The 23,375-nt window shown below is 42.8% G+C and overlaps 1 protein-coding gene across 4 annotated transcripts in view; it reads right to left on the bottom strand.

The window, feature by feature from the left end:
• The window catches only part of GNAS (GNAS complex locus), a 185,438-nt gene that overhangs the window by 96,296 nt on the left and 65,767 nt on the right, over nucleotides 1-23,375 (bottom strand). For 2 of the 4 annotated variants that reach the window (XM_035123345.2, XM_035123346.2), the window contains exon 2: nucleotides 4,005-4,077. In XM_035123345.2, the coding sequence (XP_034979236.1) occupies nucleotides 4,005-4,077 (73 nt within the window). Of the gene's footprint in view, nucleotides 1-4,004; nucleotides 4,078-8,069; nucleotides 9,971-23,375 lie in introns of those variants that run through there. The other 2 variants (XM_035123348.2, XM_035123349.2) reach the window with 2 other exon arrangements.

The raw sequence follows: 23,375 nt of genomic DNA, 5'->3' as shown, positions 1-23,375 counted from the left end.
AGGGCTAGGCGATATCCGGTTTTCAACATCGTGATATATCACCAGCTAAACATTGCAATGTTATTACCAGCTAAACATAATACAGTACAGTACTCATTGCCATACTTTGGATTGTCCTGAATACCACCATTTGGTAGCGAAGCGCAAAACCGACACTCTTGTTTGGATACATTTTGGCTTGCCTGCTGATGAAAGTGACCATGAGGTGATTGATATTATCATCATTTATCAGTTTTAGACCCTTAAGTAGCAGCAGTTGCCGGGACATTGTCCTGTTTGCCTTTGCATAGTTCCTTCCATATTTCAGATATCGTGATATATCTATATACGGTATCATGATGTTTAGTTGGCGATATATCACAATTTTGAAAACCAGGTATTACCCAGCCTTACCACTTATATGAACCTAGGATAAAGCACACTGGAATAATAATTTTTGAAGCTTGGATACTTAAGCACCAACTACATTCTAGTTAAAAAGAAGACACTAATTTAGGCTTTCAAACACCCTGGCATAGGAACAGACACCCTGGCAGTTTATTTCATTATTGTTGTTATAGTTCTATTCAGATTTCTCTCTAAGGCTTTTTCTGGGAACTAAGGATGCCATTCAGAACACAAGATTGCTTAAATCCCATTTCCGTGAAGCCGCCTAACTGTATAGGAGTGTACATTGAGTAAACTCATCAAGAGTCATAGATTCTCCAATGAAAGGGGGAAGGAATCTGGATCCTAAACTAAGAGACTACAATAACTTGCATCGTCTTCATGATCCATCATCAAACATGGCATCCTCTTAACAATGTTATTCCACGTACCAGATGTGAACAAGCACATTCTCATATTTCGCTCCCCAGCTTTATTATCCGATTCCTCTCAAGTTGCACCAAAAGCCCAAACTGTTCACTAAAACACGCTAACTCTGATTTCTAGTATGAGGAAACCAATTCTGAAGGGTTTCCTTCCCCCACATTTTGAGGGTCCAAAAGTCAAGTAATATGACATATAGATTCCTACTACCTCTCACTCTATCATGTACACATACATCCAGGCACCGCATCACATATGGCTAAGTACAGAAACGGTAGTACATTTTTGGTGGGCTAACTTGCAATTAGCTGTAATTAGCTAAATTTTGGAGCAACTTGTTAAGGTCCAAGAACCAGCTGTAACTGAAACACTACAAATAATACATTGAACTAACATATGTACACTAAATCTATACTACATCAAAATCCAATTATCCAAGCGATAATAGGTAAGTATTGAGGACTGCGTAACTTTTCTAAACATGCGAGAGCACCTCTTACTCGGCCATACTGACATACTTCTATGTGAGTTTCAGTTAAGCAATATTATTAATTTATTATTTATTTTCTTTTATTTCGTTTTCTATCTACCCTTTTACAACAAGCCTTCAAAAGACGGCATACAACAGAAATTCAATTCCCGCCATCTCCAGTTAAGGTTTGTTTAGAGCAACATGAATGAAGAGGAACAAGCCACAGTGTGCCTCACGTTCTCCTTTTTGCTTAAACAAAGTTTGTTGTGGGGTCTGAGCTGGCAAACTGTGGTTAACATTAACTATGGCTAATGTCAAGAGAGCCAACTTCAAATTGAAATCAGAGTTACTGAAGATGGCTTGTATAAACTAACTATGGTTAAGCTCAACCACAGTTCCAGGTCTAGATAACATGGCCAGCACTGGCAAATGGTTTTACATTTTGTTTGTTATGATATAGCAGTATACAACAAACTCTTAAAAATAAAATAATCAAAAGCTGATGCAAAATTATGTGAACTAGTTCTCCTGGATGAATGGGAGAAGAAGTGAGGGAAAACCAAAGCTCACTATGACTCACTCCTACTCATTCACATTGTCCTAACCAATGTTTATCATTGACATACATATGCTGTAGAGTGAGGGGCAGATGGGGCTTGTCAACCTGGGATGGTAGCTCATCCAGAAGGAAAACTCTGATCCTAATCCTCCGCTGCCTTATGGGACATCTTTGGGTGAAGAAAAGGCTAAGGAGAAAAGCTTAAACAAATCTGAAATGGAGTCCCTAAGGCAGTTGGTAGTGCCTTGTACACCTCCTTCCAGCATCTTCTGTTGCCAAAATTATTGTTCTGCTTTCCTTTGGACCACATCAGCAAGGCCGAGAGGAGGGTCTTGTCGCCTAGGCAGCCCAGAACCTCCAGCACACTGCCTAGACTTACGCTCCACTTTGGTGACTTCACCCCCAGAGGGGCACTCCACTGTCTCTTGAGACAGATGGATGCCAAAACATATGCTAGAACTTCAGGCTGCCTTTGCTGAATTCCCAAACAAAATTATTTCTGAAATAGAAATGAATGTTCAAAACATCCTTATTCTAAAACACGTAAAACAAATCAGATTATTGAAGGCAACTAAGTATGAACCAAAAACAGAAGAGCTACATATCAAAATCTCGTGACTGAAGAAGTCTTTCCACATTGGTGTGTAAGTAGTACATTTTTCTTCTGAACTAACAGGTGGATCCAGGTCCAATATTTTTCACAATGAATCTGTTATAAATTACACTATAGTTACTACTGTTTTTCTACTAGCCACTAACTGGGGGAATGTGAAGCTACAGCACTGAAAACTTGTAGCACTAGTGAAAAATATGAATTCCAGGATGGGGTTGATTAGAAAAGAGAATGAAAATAAGACTGTCACTATTCTAAAGCTTTTATTAGCCTATAAATCTACAGTGATTTGGAATATTATGTTCCATTCTGATCACCCATTCTTCTAGAAGGAAATAGCAGTCAGAAAAGATGCAGTGCAAGGCAATCAAGAGCACCGACCTTCCTGGCAACAAAAAAGTGAGAGCATTTGGGGTTTTCAACTTTAGAAAAGAAAAATACTGGGGGCAGTACGGAGAATATGATAAACAATTATATTGACATTTATTTTTTCTCTCCCTCTTCCCTAACTTGGAGTGACCAAAACAAACTGGGCATTGATTCACGGTAGATAGAAGTACTTCTTCACAAACACACAATAGATTTATGGAATTGCTGCCACAAGATACCGGTAGATGAGAGGTTGCCAATTAGCTTATCTTGCTTTAAAAGGCAATTAGACAAATTCACAGGCAAATATCTCAATGATGATTAGCTAAAAAGAACCACCTTGTTCAGAAGCTGAGTAACTGGGGGAGGGGGTAGAGAAAGCAAGGAACTACCATGGCAGTCCAAAACTGTTTTTCAATTGTCTGCACCACTCCAGTTTCAAGACTATTTTGCTATGCAGTACCTTTTGTGCCCAGATACTACCCCAAAAGCGACATGGGGTATTATTGTGGAATAATGATAGTAGAATTCTGAAAAAAGATAGTAAGCCTTGAAATTCCAATTAAGAAATATGTACTTAAGACTGGGTCATACATCTTTCTCTACAAACAATGGAATGCCAAACCAGGATATTAACTAAATAATTCTTAAGTTGAATAGGTTTTGCTTGACAGGGAACAATATAGTCAATGCTTGGCCCGTCCAAAGTGACAATGAAACACAGAGAGAACCAAAAGCTTGTTATTTTATCCCAAATCTGGAAACCAAAACAGCAATCATAAAAGTCTGTTAGTGGCCTTAAAACATAAAACCAGTATGTAATCAATTTCCTGAAGCAAACCTTAATACTTCTTCGTAAAGTGCATTCAGTTTACTTTGAAAGAAAACACTGAGCATAGTACAGAAGAAGTTCGATGTCAGCCATATTGTGAGAGAAACTGCACCAAAACTTCGCCTTCATAAAGCCTGACAAATGAAACCTTGATGCAATCAGTTAAGAGCAGGCTCCCTCACATATTTGAAAAGTTCAATCACCATATTCTCAAACTAAACACTACCCTTTCCCCCTAAAAAGACAATAAATCCCCAAGGAGTCACATTCAATTACTCCAGAACTCACAAATATACTTATAATCAATCATGCACATCAAATAATGTGGTAGGAATATAGATGCACTTACTCTGCATTAAATCCATTGACATGCAAGATCCGCATTTGTTTGACAATTGTGCTTTTACCAGATTCACCAGCACCTAAAAACAAAAAAGTAAATCAATTTCAGAAGGAAGTAGAATAAATTCTGGGGCACATGAGTCGTTTCAAGAGGCAAAATCCATGAACCTAGGTTACTCACCACAAGACTGAAAACTGAAAGGAAAAAAAGCAGTAATTGCCACTGGAAACTGTAGCTGCAGCTAAAAATAAATGTCCAGCTGAAGTCATGTGTCGGAGCTGAAGCATGAAATATTTCACTATCCATTTTTCCCCCAGTTGTCTACATCAAACAAGCAGAATGGGGAAACTAAGGCAGAGGCAAGTTTAGTATTCTGAAGGGAAACGGGAGTTGCCTCAAACACTGACTACTTCAAAGCAGGGCGGGAGGGGGGGAGCAAAGCCAATTGTGTCTGTAAAACCCTGATGTCTTTAATCACACCATCAGCCAGTTCAACACACTGAAACAGAGAACATGGTGCCATTTGAAAAAGGAGAACCCCTACCACCATTCTGCTACAGCGATGCCTAAGAGCCCCTCCTGCTCCCCACCTCTCATCTGCATCCTGAAAGAGCTTCCCATCACCTCCACATGCTCTACATGCCCACCAAGCTGCACATCAAGTCTGCATTTTGAAAATACCATCTTGTTCACTCCCATGAGAAGACGTCCTTCATTCTGCACCCTATAACTCACCCTTCTCTTTTCTCCCACTCCACACACAAGAAAGCCCCCTTTCTCCCCATCCAGTCGGCATGCTGCACCCACTCAGTCTGCACAGTGAAGGGCTTGAACCATGAAATCTGACTGAGATATTCAAGCACTCCAGTCACTAGCTTTCAATATTTCTATATAAAAGCTGACGTTTTCTCTTCCCCCTTTGCAGGAAATCGAGTCCTGCCATGGTGATGCAGACACACAGATGCTCTAGCATCTTTGGGTAGTTTATTTCCATATACAGCTCTCACAAGCCCCAGAAAAAAAGAGAAAATTATGAGACCTAAGCAAGGCAGGGATCATGAAGGCATCATTTGTGTTTCTTCAATGCCAGGCTTTCCCCGGTACTCAATGACAGCACAAGCCTCCATTTTGAGTCTCGTACACAAAACTTAATTTTAGCAGCTATATATCAAAGTATATTTTTCTGGGGAAGTCTATCCTGTCTCCCTTCTCTTTCATGTTTTCAAATTCCACAGCAACCTAACTCCTTCCTTCAACCCAACACATTATTAAAACCACTTAACCTCTGAACATTTTAATGCCAGACATGAAATCTTCACTCCCGCCCCATTCTTTATAAATATTGGTGGAAAACAGGTTCAGAAAGATTTCACCAGGACAGATAAATAACTGCATAAAGCACTCGCCAGTCACAGAGCTGTAATAGGTCAAAAATAAACAAAAATCTATCATACCAAGCAGAAAGAGAGCTCATCAAAAGTGAGGGTGTTTTCCCCAACCTTCCACCATGAAAATGCAGGGGAGAGCTCAAACTATCAACCCCGCAAGACTTAAGCAAATACCAATTCCTACCCTATCTATAACTATTGTATTTTCTCTCATATTGTGTTTTTCATTAAAAAAAACACAACAGTTATCACTGATATGTCAGTCAAATGCATGCATGGTTTGAGAAAGCACACTAAGGACTTTTAAAAGTCCTATGAACAAGCTTTTAAGATGAAATGTGTTTTTTCCATTGCATTATTCTTAACATGTTCACCACATAATACATTATTACTAGTACTGTGCACTTGTGCTTTCATTTCTGGATTTTATAGTGCTTACACTACTATACCACAGATTTCTTGTCATTTTCTGTATGACTTAAGGACTGCATGTAACTACAGTTTTTAAGCCACCACATCTGGGCAAATCAAATTTAAAACACATAAGGAACCCATGTTTTAATTATGAAGAGCCAGACTATTTTCTAACTACCCGAAGCTTAAACAAATGCATATAAATGTCTATAAGCTTCTGTTCTGGATATTTAAGCTGCAAAACTGATTTCCACAACAGTTTTAAATACAAGTTACATGGGATTGAGCACAACTGATTTAAACAGATTTACTTCCAACTATGCATTCTTAAGATCACACACATGCATCGGGCAAACATTAAATCAGGTATTTTCCCTCAAATTTATGTGCCAGAAGGGACCTGGATAATCACTTCAATGCAGAAGATGTTGCTATAATTATTCAACTTGTATTTTAGACCTCTTCCTTTCTCAAAATCAATGACTTAAAGGCTCTCTTCACTCAACAGCTCACTGAGTCCCATGTTCACTATTCCAATCACCTTCACCGCCTAAAAATATTGATCATAGCAAACTAGGTTCTCATCTAAAAAAATTATAGGCCATTCAAAAGCAATACTCCAGTACCATTAGATACTACAATGTCACACAAACTGTGTGTCTGAAAACAGAATATTCATTTTGTGTTAGCTTGAGATCTTTGGGAAGTGTTTTAAATCAAGTGTGTATCTGCTGGGGGAAAATAAAACAAACAAAAGGCCAGCATTTGATATTAATCTATATGGAGCCAAAAACGTTCATTCCCCATCCGTATTTCCCCAATGTTAATGATAACAATAAATGTGACAAAGGGAAGGACGCAAGTCCATCACAGTATTAAAAATAAACCTTTCTTTCCGCTTCCTTCAGAAGCCTCCTTTTCCAAGTCCACATTAAGCCCCCTTTCCTTCCAAGTCCCCAGAGAAGCACCTTAAGCCCACCGCCACCCCATTTATCCAGAATACACCCCACCTCCAACTCAACAGAATACTGCAAAGCCCCACTCACCTCCACACACTTCCTGTAAGGATTTGTGCATGTGTACCGTTCCCAAATGGGGAAAAGGGTGAGGCTGGATTTGTTTCATACTCCCTGTCCCCCATCCGCTACTATTTTCCACTCCAGTCCCCCCACCAAGGGCCCACACACAGTGACCGGGACCACCTTAACTGAAGTGCTGAGCATCCTGTGGCCTGCAGCCCCCCAAAAAACCCTCCACCTGTATAGGCCCCGACATTACATTCTATGAAAGTGACATTCTATCTAAAACACCACTGACAGCCGCCTCAACCAGTAACAGTTTGAAAAGACCAGGGTGTCTTTTCAACAGTGGTTTGTGCCCTCTTCTCCATGCAGCAGTTACCTATTAAGTACAGGGTGGAGGGGAGCAGAAACAGGAGGTGGAGTTAGCCATGTTTGGGGGGCAAGCCAGTCTAAAAAGGCCAGAGCAGATGTATGTTAACCAACTACCTGTCACCTTAATAATAATAATAATAATAGTAATAAGGTAAATCCTAGGAGTAGGGTGAGCTACCAATTACAACTTATCCGCTTTTGGGGGGGGGTGCCAAGCAGTTTGGGGGGGAGGTTTAGAGGAAAAGGGCCAACCAGCGTTGTCATCCACCCAAGGGGGTTTCCTTGCTCACCAAGGAACACACCGTGTCCACGAAACGTATGAAATGGACGTGTTGGGAGCAGAAGGGATCCGGACCCTTTCGAATGCCTAGCTAACTCCCCTCCCCCGAGCTGTCACCCCCCCTGCCAAAAACAACACCCCTCCCCGCTGAAAAGACACACACACACCCCACAAGCGTGGCTGCAGTACGAGCTGCCAGCGGCTGAGGGCCCGAGGCCTACTTTCTCCCAGGCCCCTTTTCCCTCGCCGCCAACCCCTGGAGACCCGCTTCCTTTTCCCTTTCTCCCAGGCCCTGCCAAGCCGGGGGAGCTTCCCCGAGAAGCCCGCGGGGAAGGCAGGCAGGCAGGCAAGCAAGCGAGCAGGCGGCCTGGCAGGCAGGGCCCCACCTCTCCCTCCTGCTGCCCAGTCACTGCTGGGCCCCGTTATTGCCACCCGTTACCCAGGGAGACCCGGGCCTCGAGAAAGACGTCCGCGCTTCCTTTCCGCTCTCTCCCGCGCCCCCGTGTATGCGGAGGGCTGGGGGGGCCCCGCCGGTTGGCCTCCTCAACCCCCACCCCCCCAAAAGAGAGACGCCCTCCTTCCCTGCCGCCCTTACCCAGCAAGAGGAGCCGGTGCGTGGCCCTGTAGACCTGCTTGTCCTTCTGCAGCTGCTTCTCGATTTTCTTGTTGGCCTCCCGCTGCGCCTTCTCCTCGTTGCGCTGGTCCTCAGTCTTGCTGTTCCCTAAGCAGCCCATCTTTGGGGGGGGCGGAATGGAAAGGGGGGAAGGGAAGGGAAGGGGGAGGAAAGGCCGGGGGTTGGGGGGCGCAAAGGAGGGGGCACCCGCAGCCGAGAGATAGAGAGAAGAAAAGGGAGTGGGGCAGGAAGCAACCGGGTCTCGCTGGAGAGAAGGCGGCTGTGTGTATCTCGGGGGGGGGGGAGCCTCTCTCCTTCCCCCCCTTTTTTATTCTTTTACTCGCAGCTGCCGCTGCCTAAAGACATGGAGGGAGCGGAGTGCGGAGCCTACTACGGGGTTGGTGGGGGGGGGGAGAGGAGGGGAGGGGTTGGTTTGGGGGGGGGAGCGCGATGACTTTGCTACTGCTCAAGGCCTCCAACCTCTTTTCTCCCCCACACCTCGACCAGATCCTCTCGCAATGCAGATCCGGAGAAAAAGGAAGGGGGGGGTAGGAATAGAAGAAGACGGGGGTGTAGGAAACGGAGGGAGATTGGCAGTCACGAAAAAAGAAAAAAGGGGGAAAAAACCACACTGGCGCGGGGGGGGAAGAGAAATTCTCCGCAGGATCACGGGTTAAAAAAGCTGCCTCCTCCTTCTTCCTTCTCTCCCCCCCCCCTTTTCCAACCCCTGCAGCAGTAAAATAATAATAATTGGGTCTTTAAAAATATTTCCAGCTTCCACGCCACCTCCAATGGTGGGGGAGGGCGAAATGAGAATATTAAGAGACGTCTCTGTTTCTATATATATTATATATATATATATATAATCCTCCAATCCTCCAGGTCCAAGGCGGCGGCGGCAGAGCAGCTTCCAAGCAGAGAAACCTCCCCAAATCCTGGGCACGGAGAAAATCTAGAATTGTCTCTTCCTCGCTCCTCTTTTTTCTTCTTCTTTCCCCTCCCGTCCCGTCCCTTCCCTCCCTCTGCTTCTTTTTCTTCTTCTTTTTTCTTCTTCTTCCTTCGCCTTCCTCGCTTGCTCTTCTTCCTGCCTTCTCCTTTTGCAGCGCGCGCGCGCGCAACACACACACACACGCCGCCTCCCTCTCCAAAAAAGGGCGCAGCGCCCGAAGGGGGTCAAAGCCAACCCTTCGGCTGCTGGCTGGCCAAACGAGTCCCCGCTTTCCTTTCCTGGGTTGGGTTGCGGGGAGAGAGAGAGAGAGGGAAATATTATAGATCTCTCTCTCTCCCCTCTCCCCTTTAATGGTGGTTGCCGAGATCCAAGGCCCCCTTCTTCTTTTCCTCCCTCTCTCGCTTTCGCTGCTCTCTTTCTCTCTCCCTCCCCGACGCTCTCTTTCCTCCCCGCTTTTCACGTTCGGTTTCCAGACTGCTGAATCCCCTTTGGCTTCCCCTTGCAAACGTGGGGAGCAAAGGGAAGGGAGGAGAAACGAGAGGGGGAAAGCAAGCGGGATCTCCTCCCAGTAAACGAAAATAACTCTCCTGATGAGGAGCTTTTATTTACTTCCTTCCCTCCTCCTCCTCCTCTTTTTATTGCCTCCCCCATTTTATCTCCCCTCCTCTCTCCCCTTGCATTTATTATTATTAGCATTGCTATTATTGTTGTTGTTGTTATTTTACTGTTGAATTCGACAGAGGAAGGGAAACGCGAGAGAGGCAGAGATGGGGTGGGGCAAGGCGAGCTCACACGGAACCATGGGAACTCAACCATTCACATGATCCCCAAACGTCAGGAGTTAACTGACTTGGAGGCGCCCTCTTCAAACACCCACAGGGAGAGGACGGGCAGATCCGAGGCAGGCGGCGGCAGCGGCTGCCCTCGTTGCATCGCCGACTCCTTCCTTTCTTGACACGCCCAGGGGTTGCGCGCTGTGTGAGTGCGCGCGTGTGTTTTAAATTTAGCTTCCCGCGGGGCGGGGGGAGTTCCTTCTGGCTCTCTCTCTTTTGCGGAGGGAACCTCAGTTTCCTTTTTGTTCATCAATGCCGCCTCTCTCTGCGGAATTAGGATCCTGAGCACGACGTGAACTTTGTACAAAAGAGGATTAAACACCCCCCCCCAAAAAAAAAGGTTTCGGGGGTAGGCGAAAGCACCCGGTGAAATGGCACATCTTTAACTTTTGCAAACGCGCAACCAAAAATGCCTTCCAATAATTTAATATGCGGGTGGGGTGTTGATCAAATGCTGCGAGCCGTTGAGCCACGATGGGGTTCCTGGGCAATTAAAGCAAATTAATAGCTGTAATTAAAAGGGAGAGGAAGTTCTTGTTGGTCATGCCTAGGGATCATGGGTCAGATTGGCTGAAGAGAAGCGGGGCGGTGGGGGTGAACTAGCAGCAGCAGCAGTAGTAGCACCTGTAGGCGGCATGAGGAAGGAGAAACGAGGGGCCAAGGGAGGGAGAAATGAGGCAAGACACGTGTCAGGCACTGGGCGCAGTTTGGAGGAAGGAAAAATGCTTCTGCCTCATGCAGGAGATTTCTGCCCCTGGATTTTCCGTGCTGATTAAGCTGGCATTGCATTTTGACGTGCCACATGGAAGATGCAGGGCAGAGTGTTTAACTCCTGCTATTCTCATCCTATTTTTAACCTCTGGTCGTTAGCTGCTTTGAGCTAATATTTATCATTTGCAACGCTTTATGTTACTGTTTTATTGCAACATTTTGCATTGTTTTTGACTGCTGCTGGTGTGACATTTTCTTCCTATCAGCTGTAATTTGAACAAAAAAATTAATAGGCTGTGGAGCTGCCTCAGGAAGGCTAGCAAGGACAAACTGTCTATAAATGCTGAAATGAATATGTCTGCAGTACTGTCCAGGATATCTATTGGCCTATGAATTCCTTTGATGCGCAAGGAAACTCATTCCACTGCCACGTTGTGATCTAATATTCAACAGAAGGTTAGCAGGGCAGGCTAAACTGACTAGTTGCAAGGCAAGGTGTCGTGAAGGCTTGATTTAATGCCAGGGACTTGTGCAGTATGTTTAATGCAAGCAGGTCCTTTTTTTTACACAGAACTCTGCACTGAATGCAACTGTCTAACAATATGAGCCTATTTTTCAAACTAAGGCTACAGTCCTTTACACTACAGGTGGGCAACTTTTCTAAGTGCACTTTAATTCGCAGCTTTCGCTTGAAACCTATTTTTGAGTTATTGCAAAAATGTGTTTTGCATCTTTCCTATCCAGTTCCCAAATAATTAGATGGAGGTAGCAGCATATAAGATCTTCAAACGTAATTGCTAAGAGTGTGAGCCATAAATGGAGAGTTCCCAACTTCCCAGTCCCTCCTCAGCTGTGAAATCATTAGGTGGTATTCAGTAGGCACCCGATTTGTCAAAAAGAGTTTCTGATCTGCAACGTGAAAATAGTAATACCAGCCTACCTTGGAGGGTTTTATTTATATTTATTTAAAGGGTTCTTTTCTATCCTTCAAACCCATACAGGCCCTCAAGCTGGCAAAACAACCCTAAAACATAAGGCACCTAAAACCGGACCCATAACCACAACAGAGAGCAGCAACTTTCTGTTACCTGGATCATGTCATACAAAATGCCTTGGGGAAAGAGACTTTTGAACAACAATTATGTTGTTTTTAAGGCAGGGGTTGCTGATGTAGTGCCAGTATGTCCACCAGTAACTTCTATGTTACCTGTGAAAGGCCTCTAAATATCCCCTCAAAACACCACAATGTGTGAGAAACAGTGTGCTCTTCCTGATCGGTTCCAGGTCCAGGTGACACTGGTTTGGCCTACGCAGCCCCACAGCGGTCATTTTGTGGCTGTGCCCAGCCAACTACACAATGCTAAATAATCACGTATCACCCATCACACATAAACACGCACACCACTCTTCATTATATATATGCTCTCCCTTCACACACATATAGTTTGCAGTAAGCAAAACAACAACAACAACAACAAGCTCTTCTTTCAGCTTGGAGAACCAGCGAAATCAAAGCCCTCCTTTGTAGGGTAACAATATCATCATGACCTGCCTATCCACTGGATAATGCAAACACTGGAAGTCTTGCGTGTGCAAAGGAAGGGGATTAGTTTTGTTCAAGTTTTATATTGCCCGCTGTCTCCTTTCAAAAACGAAAACAACCCAAGTCCTTGTGGATAAGATTCTGGCCAGTCTTGCAGATATGGAGGGAATGGAGAGTTTCCAGCTCATACCACTTTAGAAAGGAAGGAAAAGTTGCCCGCCACCTTGGGGCTACAGTATTTTTAATTCTTGGCCAGCAGACCTTTCCAGACGTCTTTTTTTTTAAAAAGGACATTAAAAAAGACATTTAACTACTTTTTTTTTAAAAAAAGTTAAAATTAGTATTTTCTGATCTTTAATACAGTTGCAGCACTAGCCTGTCCAAGTCAGATTGGATTAAAAATAATCTGTATTTAGGGGAGAGGGATATTACTACCGGTACAGTGCTACCTCTACTTACAAATAACTCTACTTACAAATGGAGCTCCGTCCGCCATCTTGGATGCGGTTTAGATAGGATTTTTTCTACTTACGAATTTTTAGATAGGGTTGCTTCGACTTACGAATTTTTTCTCCCAATGCATTCCTATGGGATTCGACTTACAAATTTTTTCGACTTACAAATGTGTGTTCGGAACGCATTAAATTCGTAAGTAGAGGTACCACTGTAGTTCTTTTTTAAAAAAGAAAAGAAACAGAACAGAAACCAAGATCAACCTAGGTTGACCATGCCTGACATTTTTACTATATGCGGCAGGGCATCTAAATGTTGAAATATTTCAGTTAATTGAGGTCAGAAGGTATAGTGTTTCTTTGATTGGCCTAAGTCACCTGGTCTCAGCCAGGTGCCTCGGGCATCAGGTTTTGTACCCGCAAACATAAACGGAATAACATTTAGAGCAAATATGCTGCAGCAGTGTTTCTCCACTGGCCCTCGCCATTGAGCCAGGGGTCACTTTCACTGCCACATCTTGCCAAGTGTCTCCTCACTTGCCTAACCTGCTTCCCAACTCTACAATTATATGATTCTGTGCTAAGACGACTCTCAATGTGAACACTGGTGATCGGCAGGGGTGTTGATGTCCTATAATTTCCTTGCTTAAGCTCTGCAGCAGCTGACACCAAACCTCAAAATTGCTGGCCTTCACCCCTATCCCCATGATCCTTAATGACTATCGCAGGACAAAGGGTACATTCGGTGTATGTACAGTTTACACACTAATCTTGTCATTAATTATACATCGCAAAAGTGAAGTCGAAGGCAGCCTCTTATGGCCCTCACTCAGTGAGGTACAAATAAGGCATAAATGCAAAGCAAAGAATTTGGAAAGTTTACAGGAATATAGTTTTGCCCTTTTAAACAAAACAAAAACAAAAACAAAACCAGAAATGGAAAGTTAGGGGCAGGGAGCTGCAGTCTTTGAAATTTTCTTAGATACTGTAGTAGCCGTAAGAAGTCTGGCTTCACTTTTTAAAATGAGCTGTATTTTCTCACTGGCCAAACTGCTGATGTTCTAGACGGTTCGTGAACATTCTCAGGAAATAAAACAGTTTGCAAAAGGGATGTAGGGACAAGTCCCCCGTCCCCCCCCCCCCGCTTTATGGAATTTATTCCCCTACTGAGGTTCAGGCGATGCTTATTCAGAATGGTCTTCCCACCATGCCCATGCATCTGTTCCACCACTGCCATAGCACCACCTCCGAGGAACAGAAGTAAGAAGGCAAAGTGGTAGTTTCCTGAGCTGTAACTTGCTTTTTTAAAAATTTCCTGCCAACGTTGCCACAGCGATGGCAGCAACACACTCACCAGAGGCATACCTCTCTCACGTTTGTCAATTACAATATTTATACACTTCCTGTTACCTGGGCACTGAAGGCGGTGTACGATAATACACACACACACACACACACACAAATGAAGTAAAATAAACAATCAGACGGAGAATAAAAAAATATCCTTGAAATTCTGGAACAGCTCACCCATCAACAGTCAGGAAACGTCATGGTAAATAATTAAGTTTTCCACGTGTGCTGGAATTGCACCACTGTTGATTGGCGTGTGTCTTATTTCTCAGGAGAGCATTCCAGAGAGTGGGTGCCACTGCAGAGAAGGCCCTCTTGCTGTATCTGTGTAGTAAACTGCATGCTTATCAATACCATCGATGTAATCCCTGTTTTCAAATCATTTATTCAAAATATTTCTCTCTTGCCTTTGCCGATTCCCTGTTCTGCCCCAACTCAGCAATGTGTTTGTCACATTGCCCCCTAGTTTCCGTATTTAGAACTGTTTTTGAATTTCTTGTAGATGCTGAGCATCATGCATAGACTTATGTTCCTATATACCGTAGTACGGTATATTTAATCCTCTTTAGACTATTTTGCAGAAGGAGAAAAGCCACCCATTTGGGCCATCTTCTCTGGAGTTGCCACCAGGATTGGCTGGCCTTGCATTGTATTTTTACCGCATCCATGCCCGTCTCTTTTATCTTAGTCAAGATTCAACAATTCATTAATCCTTCTTCTGTTTCTAAGCATTTGATTGCCTGTATTTATAAGCTGCTTGCTGTTCGACTTTAGTAAACTTATTACAGATGAATGTCCATGAAAAGGTGGATTGTGTGAGAATTTAGTTGACTGGGTAGACAACTTTGAAGAAGGCGGGACATAGCTCATTGGGACAGGATCTACCTTCTATCCAGAAGGTCTCAGGTTCAATCCCTGCCATCTCCAGACAAGATTGGGACAGACCCCTGCCTGACACCCTAGAACGCTGCTGCCAGCCAGTGTAGAAAATACTGAGCTAGATGGACCATTGGTTTGACTCGGTAGAGAGCAGCTTTCAGTGTGTTGGTCTTCAGCTGGTGGCCAGATTTAAGGTGGGTCATGACAGCAGCACTACCACCAAACAAATGTGTAGTAAAAATAAATAAATTAAAATGATTCACCAGCATGCAAATTTTGAAGACTTGTGGCCCAACACGTGTTGAGGCCTGAACAACTTATGGTAGCACAGCCAAGACACAATCAACACATTTTTATAAAATGTCTAGATCCAAAGCACCCAGCCTCTTCCCATTTCTTCTCAATAGTACCAGAAAAATTGCGGATTCATATATGGGCAGAAACATAAAAAAGAATAATCTATTATGGTATCAGCAAATGCCACCTGATAGGGTTGCCATATGTCCTCTTTTTCTAGGACACGTCCTCTCTTTCATGGTTATGTAAAATGGGAGTCATCATAGCAATCCATAGTTAAAAGAAAAAGTCTGCAAATGTGTCCTCTTTTTTTGCTCTTAAAAATATGGGTGCCCTACATAGACTGTTAGGTGACATTATTGGAACACACCAATGGAGTAGTTTTGTCACCCAGCTTTACAATGGGGCAATCTCAAAAGCTCACTAAATATTTAAATTCAGACAAGTAGCTTGAACAAAATTTCCTCCAATGTAGACAAAGCTTGGACAGTATTATGTGCTTTGTAGAAAAGGAAACTTGGCAAAACAGATATCATAATATATACTGACAACTGAGTCATTGTTAGGAAAGTGATTGCCTTTGCATGTGATGGCATTGAATTCCATGCCAGATTTGAATTAACCTTGTGTTGAAATTGTCAGGACAAGCTGTGCACCTGCCCCAGGTGCAGAATAAAAATTCTGAGTATTCCCGTAATCTTCTATGCTCGTTCCCTGAGGTTGCACAGCAGCCGGGCAAACGTATTAAAAACACAAACCTCTGTTACTACACTCCTCATTGGCTTTCCGCAGAACCAACGTTTGTACTGTTACATGGAAGGAAAATACGTTTTCAGTAGTTTCTTAAAGCCGCATGATCACACATATTTAAACTAGCAGATACTCCCCCCCCCCAATCCTCTTCAAAATGGCAGGGTCACTGATAAATATTTGTTAACATGCAAAGCTTACAATCCTAAATACACAAGGGAGAAAGCCCTATTGGTCATGGTGGGATTTACTTTAAAGTAAACATGTCTAGACCTGCACTGTAAATCATGTCAATTAATAGTCAAGACATGTTAACAGTTGCACAGACTTCAACTCCCATCAGCCTCAGCCAGCAGAGCCAGTTGCCAGGAATGATGGGAGTTGTAGTTCTCTAGGAAAGCAACAGGTTCTCTCTCTCTCTCTCTCTCTCTCTGTGTGTGTGTGTGTGTGTGTGTGTGTGTTTATTTCTGTTTGTTGTTGTTTCAGTTTTTAATCACCAATTGGAGGAGTTGTTTTGGTTGTTTTCTAATACAGTGGTACCTCGACTGACAAACGACTCGACAACCGAATTTTCCGACTTCCGAATGGGGCAAATGGCCGCATGCTTACGAATTTCTCGACATCCGAACGGAAACCGCGTCGGTTTTAGATAGGGTTTTTTCGACTTACGAATTTTTAGATGGGGTTGTTTTGACCTACGAATTTTTTCGTTTCCAATGCATTCCTATGGGAAATCGCGTTTCCAATGGCGCTTTTCGACTTACGATTTTTTCGACCTACGAAGGTGCCTTCGGAATGGATTAAATTCGTAAGTCGAGGCACCACTGTACAAGCATCAACATCTCTTGGCCCCTCTCTGACCCCCCTCCCCTCCAAGAAAAGACATAAGGAAGTGGCTCCTTTTTGCATGGGTGACCCTTCTTTTAGAAGCCAGGCCCTCCTATAGCCCAATAGTTAAGAGAGGCTAAACCCTGGCTCAGATCCCTGTCTGGACTATCTCATGTTTTTTTTATAACTTCTCCTGGCCTCTAACAGAGACAAATAATAAATGACTGCACTGCAGTCATTCCTAATGAAACTTTGCTACCATCGTGCTTTTAGCCTCCTATATAATAGCAGTTCCATACGCCTTTTTAACCTTATTGGCTCAAAGTCCGCTAATAAAGCTCAAATTTTTTAACTTGATTAAAAACAATAACAACCGACACACTAACTAGTAGAACTCGGATCTGCAAATTGATGAGCATTAGCTGGAGGAAAACAGTGCAGCTATTTTTACATCTGAAATGCCTTTTGTCAAAATAAAATAGGAAGGGGGAGTTACACTGATGTATCCCGGATGAGGATCTGGCACTAGGTCTAGTGCTGGAGTTAGCAAAATTGATGCTAAAATGTTATTTTAGGAACAGTACTCCTTCATCTCTTTTAGGATAGTGTATGTATTTGCCAGAATCTGACAGAATACATACAGCACTAGATGTTAGTATATGGAGAATGCCGGCATTCACACGTGAATGCTAATGATCCAAGATTAATTTCGCGAATGTTCAAAAACTCGTAGATACACACCAGTGAAGCTTGACAGTCACTTAAATGACATTCACATTCAGTTTCAATTTATTTGGTCAACAGACCATAAACATATAGAATGGGGTTATCAAGACAGCCACAGCAGAGGAAAAATGCCACACACATGCATGCAAATTGTACCTTTTAAAATAAGAGTATAACAAAATCCACGAATATATCAGAAATAGGGAAAAATGTTGAAGAATTTGACTTTGAACTCATCTTCCCTTTAAATAATTGTGGCCCAGTTTTTGTGCCTACAGCAAAGAACAGCTATATTTTCCTGTAATTTTAGGGTTGGAGTCTGCCGTTAAAATTGAAATGTAGAATTCATCTGGCTTCCCAAGTGTAGAGGAAGTGCAGGGGAGATAAATCATGATCTTATATCCTTATAAAAATTACAGCATGGGCGAACATGGGCTAATGTTTCAACTGAGTCGCTTTCACAAGGACAAACTCTCAAGTACTAAACTGACCTTCTATAACAGCTGATGGGAAAGCATTGAACCTAGCTATTTAAAATACTCCCCTGTATCTAGGAATATTTAATGTTGGTAAAACATGGCGGGTCGATAGTCCCTACTAGGTTGCAGATCGAGTCACACTGGTGACAAAACCCCTTTTGTCAGATTCAATACATGTTGCAAGTTAAGATCTAAAAGTCTCTCTGAATGCAGTCGGTTGCTTTTCCTAAGCCAAATAGGGTAGTAAATAGTCAATGGCGTTGACTTGGTTATTAACAAAGAGCAACCCTAATTATCAAGCAAAGCCAGGGATAGATGGCCCAAATCTACTGAGGATAGATACGGGCAAAGCCAATCACCATTTGCCTGGGACCACACTATTGGTTCCAAAGAACGACCGTCCACTTCAGGTTGTAAGACTACACTGCTGGCAAAACATATTTATCAAAAAAGTGGTTTCCACTGTGAACCCAGACTCATGGTTTGTGTCCTCCAAATAAATCATGTCCATTAAGCCAATAACAAACCTCGGGTTAAAGCTTGTGGTTTGTTTGGAGCAAGACAAACTCCAAGTCCTGGCTAAACCATGACTTAACACTGAGAAATGCAGCAGGAGATGGACGGGGAAGAGCAGAGCAGCCACAATTTTCCGAATGTGCACCAGCACACTTGGTTTTTCATACTAACCTATAGTTTGCCATAGGTTTGTGTGCAAACCAAGCTGTTATCTGTCTTAGGTGAAATAGTTACAGCCAAAAGTAGGCTGTACACATATAACTGCTTGCAAGTATTTCTCTCCATGGAGCAAGTGGTTAGCTCTGGGCTGGGGGAGGGGGAAGTTAACCAAGTAGAGTTATAAGGGGATCTTAAGCTTTAAGAAGTTTACAAAACATATTACTGTAGTAATCCGCCACATAAGTACTTTACCTAGTACAACCTTACACAGAAAAAAAAAATAAAGGTGGTACATGGGACAGACCCAGTCAGTATCGATGACATTTACTGAAATGAGTAGGGAAATTTAGTGAATAATGACCCAAACTCATGTACTTCACAATATGGCCAATAAATAAGCCACTGGGATAAGGAGCAAACCTTGCCTTGCATACAGACCAAATCCTGGGTTTTAATGGGCTGCTGATTTGGGGGGAAAGTCCTTTCACACAAACATGGTTCTAGAGAAGTGGCCACAGCCCCAGGAAAGCCACCCATCATTAGAGAATTCAAAATGGATTGGAAAAGGTACAGCTGCCCATTGTCTCTAAAAACACACACACACGTTTTTTGTCCCCCCTTTCCCCTCTGCCCTAACAAGTTTTGCAGGTTTCATCCGCGTTCATTGTAAAAAAAGAGATGTTGTAAATAATTCTTTTGTATATATCCCCTCGCCTCCAAATTCCCAACTGTTTATTTTCCCCGTTCTGAAACAAGCTGACCAGGTTTGCTCTTGCACACTTCCTGGGATTTTGTTTTTCCTGTGTGCATGCCCAGTTTGAAAAACACAGCAATGGAAAGTGCCTACTGAGGGTTTGGGACATGCACACACCAAACATATACACCCTATCAAGGACCTCTCACAAATGAGGGCAGGGAACCGTTTAGGAATCAAAGGCAGAAGATTTAAGCCGCTCATCTGTAGACACCCTTGCACCAATGTGTGCACAGAAAGAACAGACCTGAGCTACCTCTTGTGAGAGAGATAATCCCACCACCACCATATGGGCACAGCCTAGGTCTCTTGATCCATCCTGTTCGTTACTCTATTTCACTGAGAACGAAATTCGCTTTTCCCAGTAACGGACACACACACACACACACACACACACACACACACACACACATCAAAAAAGCAAGGAACTAGAAATGGGTGGCAGAGGTGCTGTGATTTCTACCAACTTTAAAATCCCACGGTTTGTTATTTATTTACTTTAAGGAGCTGGCTGAAAATAGCCAGTGAAAATATATAAATTCCACAAAGACTTTATGAAAAAGAAGCACAAAGCATGTTGTATGTGATTCACTTGGCAAGCAGCACACACGCGCGCGCACACACACACAAAACGTTCCAGTCCGCTAACTAGTTAGATCTAACATCCTTTTAAATTTGCCCTTCAATATCAATATTATTTTTGTTTAATCTGTTAGCTACTCCAGTCCAAAGCTTATTATGAACTTTCAACCAACCCAATCCTGATGCATTAACATAAAAGCACATTCGGCCACTGCTGAGCTGGCTGGACAGGTCTGGACTTTCTAATCCCTTCATAACTTGCCTCTCCTGACAATGCTTACCTTGTGCTTTAGCTGGACCATCTGTTTCCATTACTTCAGTCCACACAGATGCTTGTCTCCCAACTATGCCCTTCAACTCTCTGCATGTCGGAACTGATTCGCAAATAGGATTTCTGTGCAACTGACAAAAATTCAGACCACAAAGAACCACAAACGTTAGCATCTGAGTTCTAATGCCAGCCAACTAGTACAGACCCTCAAATTCTCCCTATTTTCCAGGGACAGTCCCGGATTTACAGAAGCCATCCCGGTTTCTGATTTGATACCTGAATGTCCCTCTTTTCCTTAGGACACCCTTATTTTCATTGGAGAAATGCTGAAGGGTATGGAGTTATGTGACCCCCAAGCCAAGGAGATAAATAACTATACAACCCATGGAAGGCATCTGAAGGCAGCCCTGTATAGGGAAGTTTTTTTAATGTTTAATTATGTTTTTATATATGCTGGAAGCCAACCAGAGTGGCTGGGGCAACCCAGTCAGATGGGCGAGGTATAAATGTTGCTTTTGTTGTTGTTATGGAATAGGATGTCCCCATTTTCATCAGATAAACGTTGGAGCTAGCTGTCTGCTAGTGTTACTCCTTTCTCTAGTCCAGTAACATGTCTGAGTGGTCACAACAAATGGGGATAATGCATTTGTTACTTTCTCCAAGCGTCTGGGGTAGGTTGGAGGACTCTTGGGTCAGGGTTTAACATACAAAGACTTTACTGGTACAGCTTTTAAGCAATGCTCATGAAAGGCCTATGTGAAACGATCCTGGGCTTGCAAAGATGAGGGGATACCCACCCATTTTCCCAGGGATGATTATTAGACTGTTCGAATACTGAGGAGATCCCAAGAATTGGCCAAAACAAAATCAAGCCATTAGTATCTGCTAATTAAGGATGTATTTCCTATAAAACTGCAAGCATAAGAAGTGGAATGAAAATTGCATTTGTGTGATGATATTATACTTCCTGGATATACCTAGAGAATCTGAAAATAATAATAATAGAGACATAAGTAAGATGATACCACAAATGTAAGACGTAAGGAGAGGAGCCTGCGAGGCAAAATGGAGATTTCACGAGAGAGCAAAATTTACAGCAAAGTCCAGAGGCCTGCAATTTGTATATCCAAACTTAAATTGATAGCATATTACACACACACACACACACACACACACACACACACACAGGTTGCTTTTTATACACCTTATAATAAACTACACAGTAATATAATGGCCAAACAATGACCTTTTGTTTTTAGGCAAAGGGTTTTGTTTCTTTGTTTTTGTTTGCACGGGGTCATTTTAAGTGTTTGACAGTTGTCACTTCAGCACATGTCAAAGATGGGGTTCTCTTGAGAAATAAATAACAGGCAGTGTACCATTTGTGGGTGGGGGCTGGCTCCCCCTGTGTGGAAGATAAACAACGCTTAAATCCTCACAAAGTAATTTGAAGGAAAAGTAATGCTGTCAAATATTTGCATATGCCTTGCCTCTGTTTCTAACCCCGCATTGTTATCGCAAAGTTTTCCAGATATAATTCTCTCTTGAATAGCCCTTGCTGTATTCAAGATTCTCTTATCCAGAGTTCTGCCGCACCTCTTACAAGCCAGCCTTCTCTGTAATCAATAGGTACAAGAGAAACATGCACTTATATAATGCGCAAACGGGTAGGAAAAACAACTTTGCAAAAACTTTTCTCTCCTCTCTGGAGACTTTTTCCTCGCGTTTCAGCCATCTTCAGCTTCTCGCAGAAATTTTAAGATTACTTGGATTTCTCTTCCTGTTGTCTTCTCTGATTATGATTTCTTTTGAGTTAATTAAGCACCAACAAAAAAGCACTTTAAAAGAAGATGAAGAAGAAAAAAAGAATGTGCCCTGCCTCTACAGAGAACACAAAACAAGCCAGCTCCAAGAGCTAAAAATAGACTGTTCCATTCGGAATGCAAACTATTCAGTCTTCAAAACTATTTATACAGTGCGAATTAATTGCAGATGGTCAATTCGTATAGCAAGGTCCCTGCAACCGATACAAAAATGCTACTACCTTCCGATTGGAAGCAGGTAAAAAATGCATTAGGTAGGGGGGTGTAATAAGGGATAATATGTAGCTTGTTTTTAAGTCTTTGTGGGAGGAAAATGCAGTTTGCTTTGGCTCACTCTCAAAAGTTTTAAAAGATGTACACTGGTTGTTGGTTTTTTACCCTGCGCTGAGTTGCCGCTGAGTTCATAGAGTGTGATATGCCGTATTTGGTGTAAATAATCCAGGCACTTTAGATCATCTGGATAATTGTTTTTGAACTGAGCTTTCAAACAACTTTTAGAAATATTTGTTACCAGCTCCTCACGTTAATTTAAAAGTATTTTTAAAATGAGATTTCCGTCTTTATATATAAATACTGATATTAAGCAAATCTGTTAAATGTCCCTTTGATCTAAATTGCACCCTTTCTGGTTAGTGTTCAGCTCAAACGAGCAATAAACCAGGAGATAACAAAATACAGGATAATCACAGAAACGAGGCATGTTTTGTGACGGTTGAGGTTTGGACAACTTTCTGCAAGAGATCAGCTCCTCTGCAGGATTCTAAGCTTCACTTTCAGCTTTGTAAACGTTTCAGTTGTCAAGTCATGACAACAACTCACAAATGGGGCAGAAAAGAAGAAATAGAAATCAGCAGGGGGTTTGCTTCCTGTTACTGTTCTGAACATAGCGTTTAGAGTTATTGCAGATATTTAAGGAATCCAACACAGAGCAATACAGGTTAAGGTGCATATCAGCATTCTAGTGAAATCAACAGGATTTAAGCTTGCAGGAAATGCTTCAGATGCCACCAGGGCAATTTGCAGGCCAAGGAGGGCTGCTAACTCAACCTTGACCACCCTGCTGCAAATAGTCGGGAGGACATGTGGTAGCTTTTTGGCCCATCAGGTTCCTATCAGGAAACAATAAGGGCCCCGTATCCCACTCTAAGAAACTCGTCCCTTACTGCAGAGTGCCAGAGAGCCCAGCTTATAGCTGTAGACCGGCTAGTCTGCCCCATAGCAGCCTGCCCTCACAAAAGACTTGTTCACACATGACGCATAACACGGGGGCAAACCGTCTCAGCATTTGTGCTGGTGTGAAAGAGTATACACTTATTGATTTGTACAGCTTACTTATTTGGCCATCTGTCGTGGATGCTTTAGGTGAGATTCCTGCATTGCAGGGGG

The sequence above is a fragment of the Zootoca vivipara genome, chromosome 7, assembly GCF_963506605.1.
Source record: "Zootoca vivipara chromosome 7, rZooViv1.1, whole genome shotgun sequence".
Classification (NCBI taxonomy): Eukaryota; Metazoa; Chordata; class Lepidosauria; order Squamata; family Lacertidae; genus Zootoca; species Zootoca vivipara.
The sequence above is the reverse complement of the archived record's forward strand: the minus strand, read 5'-3'. Positions and strand labels throughout refer to the sequence as shown.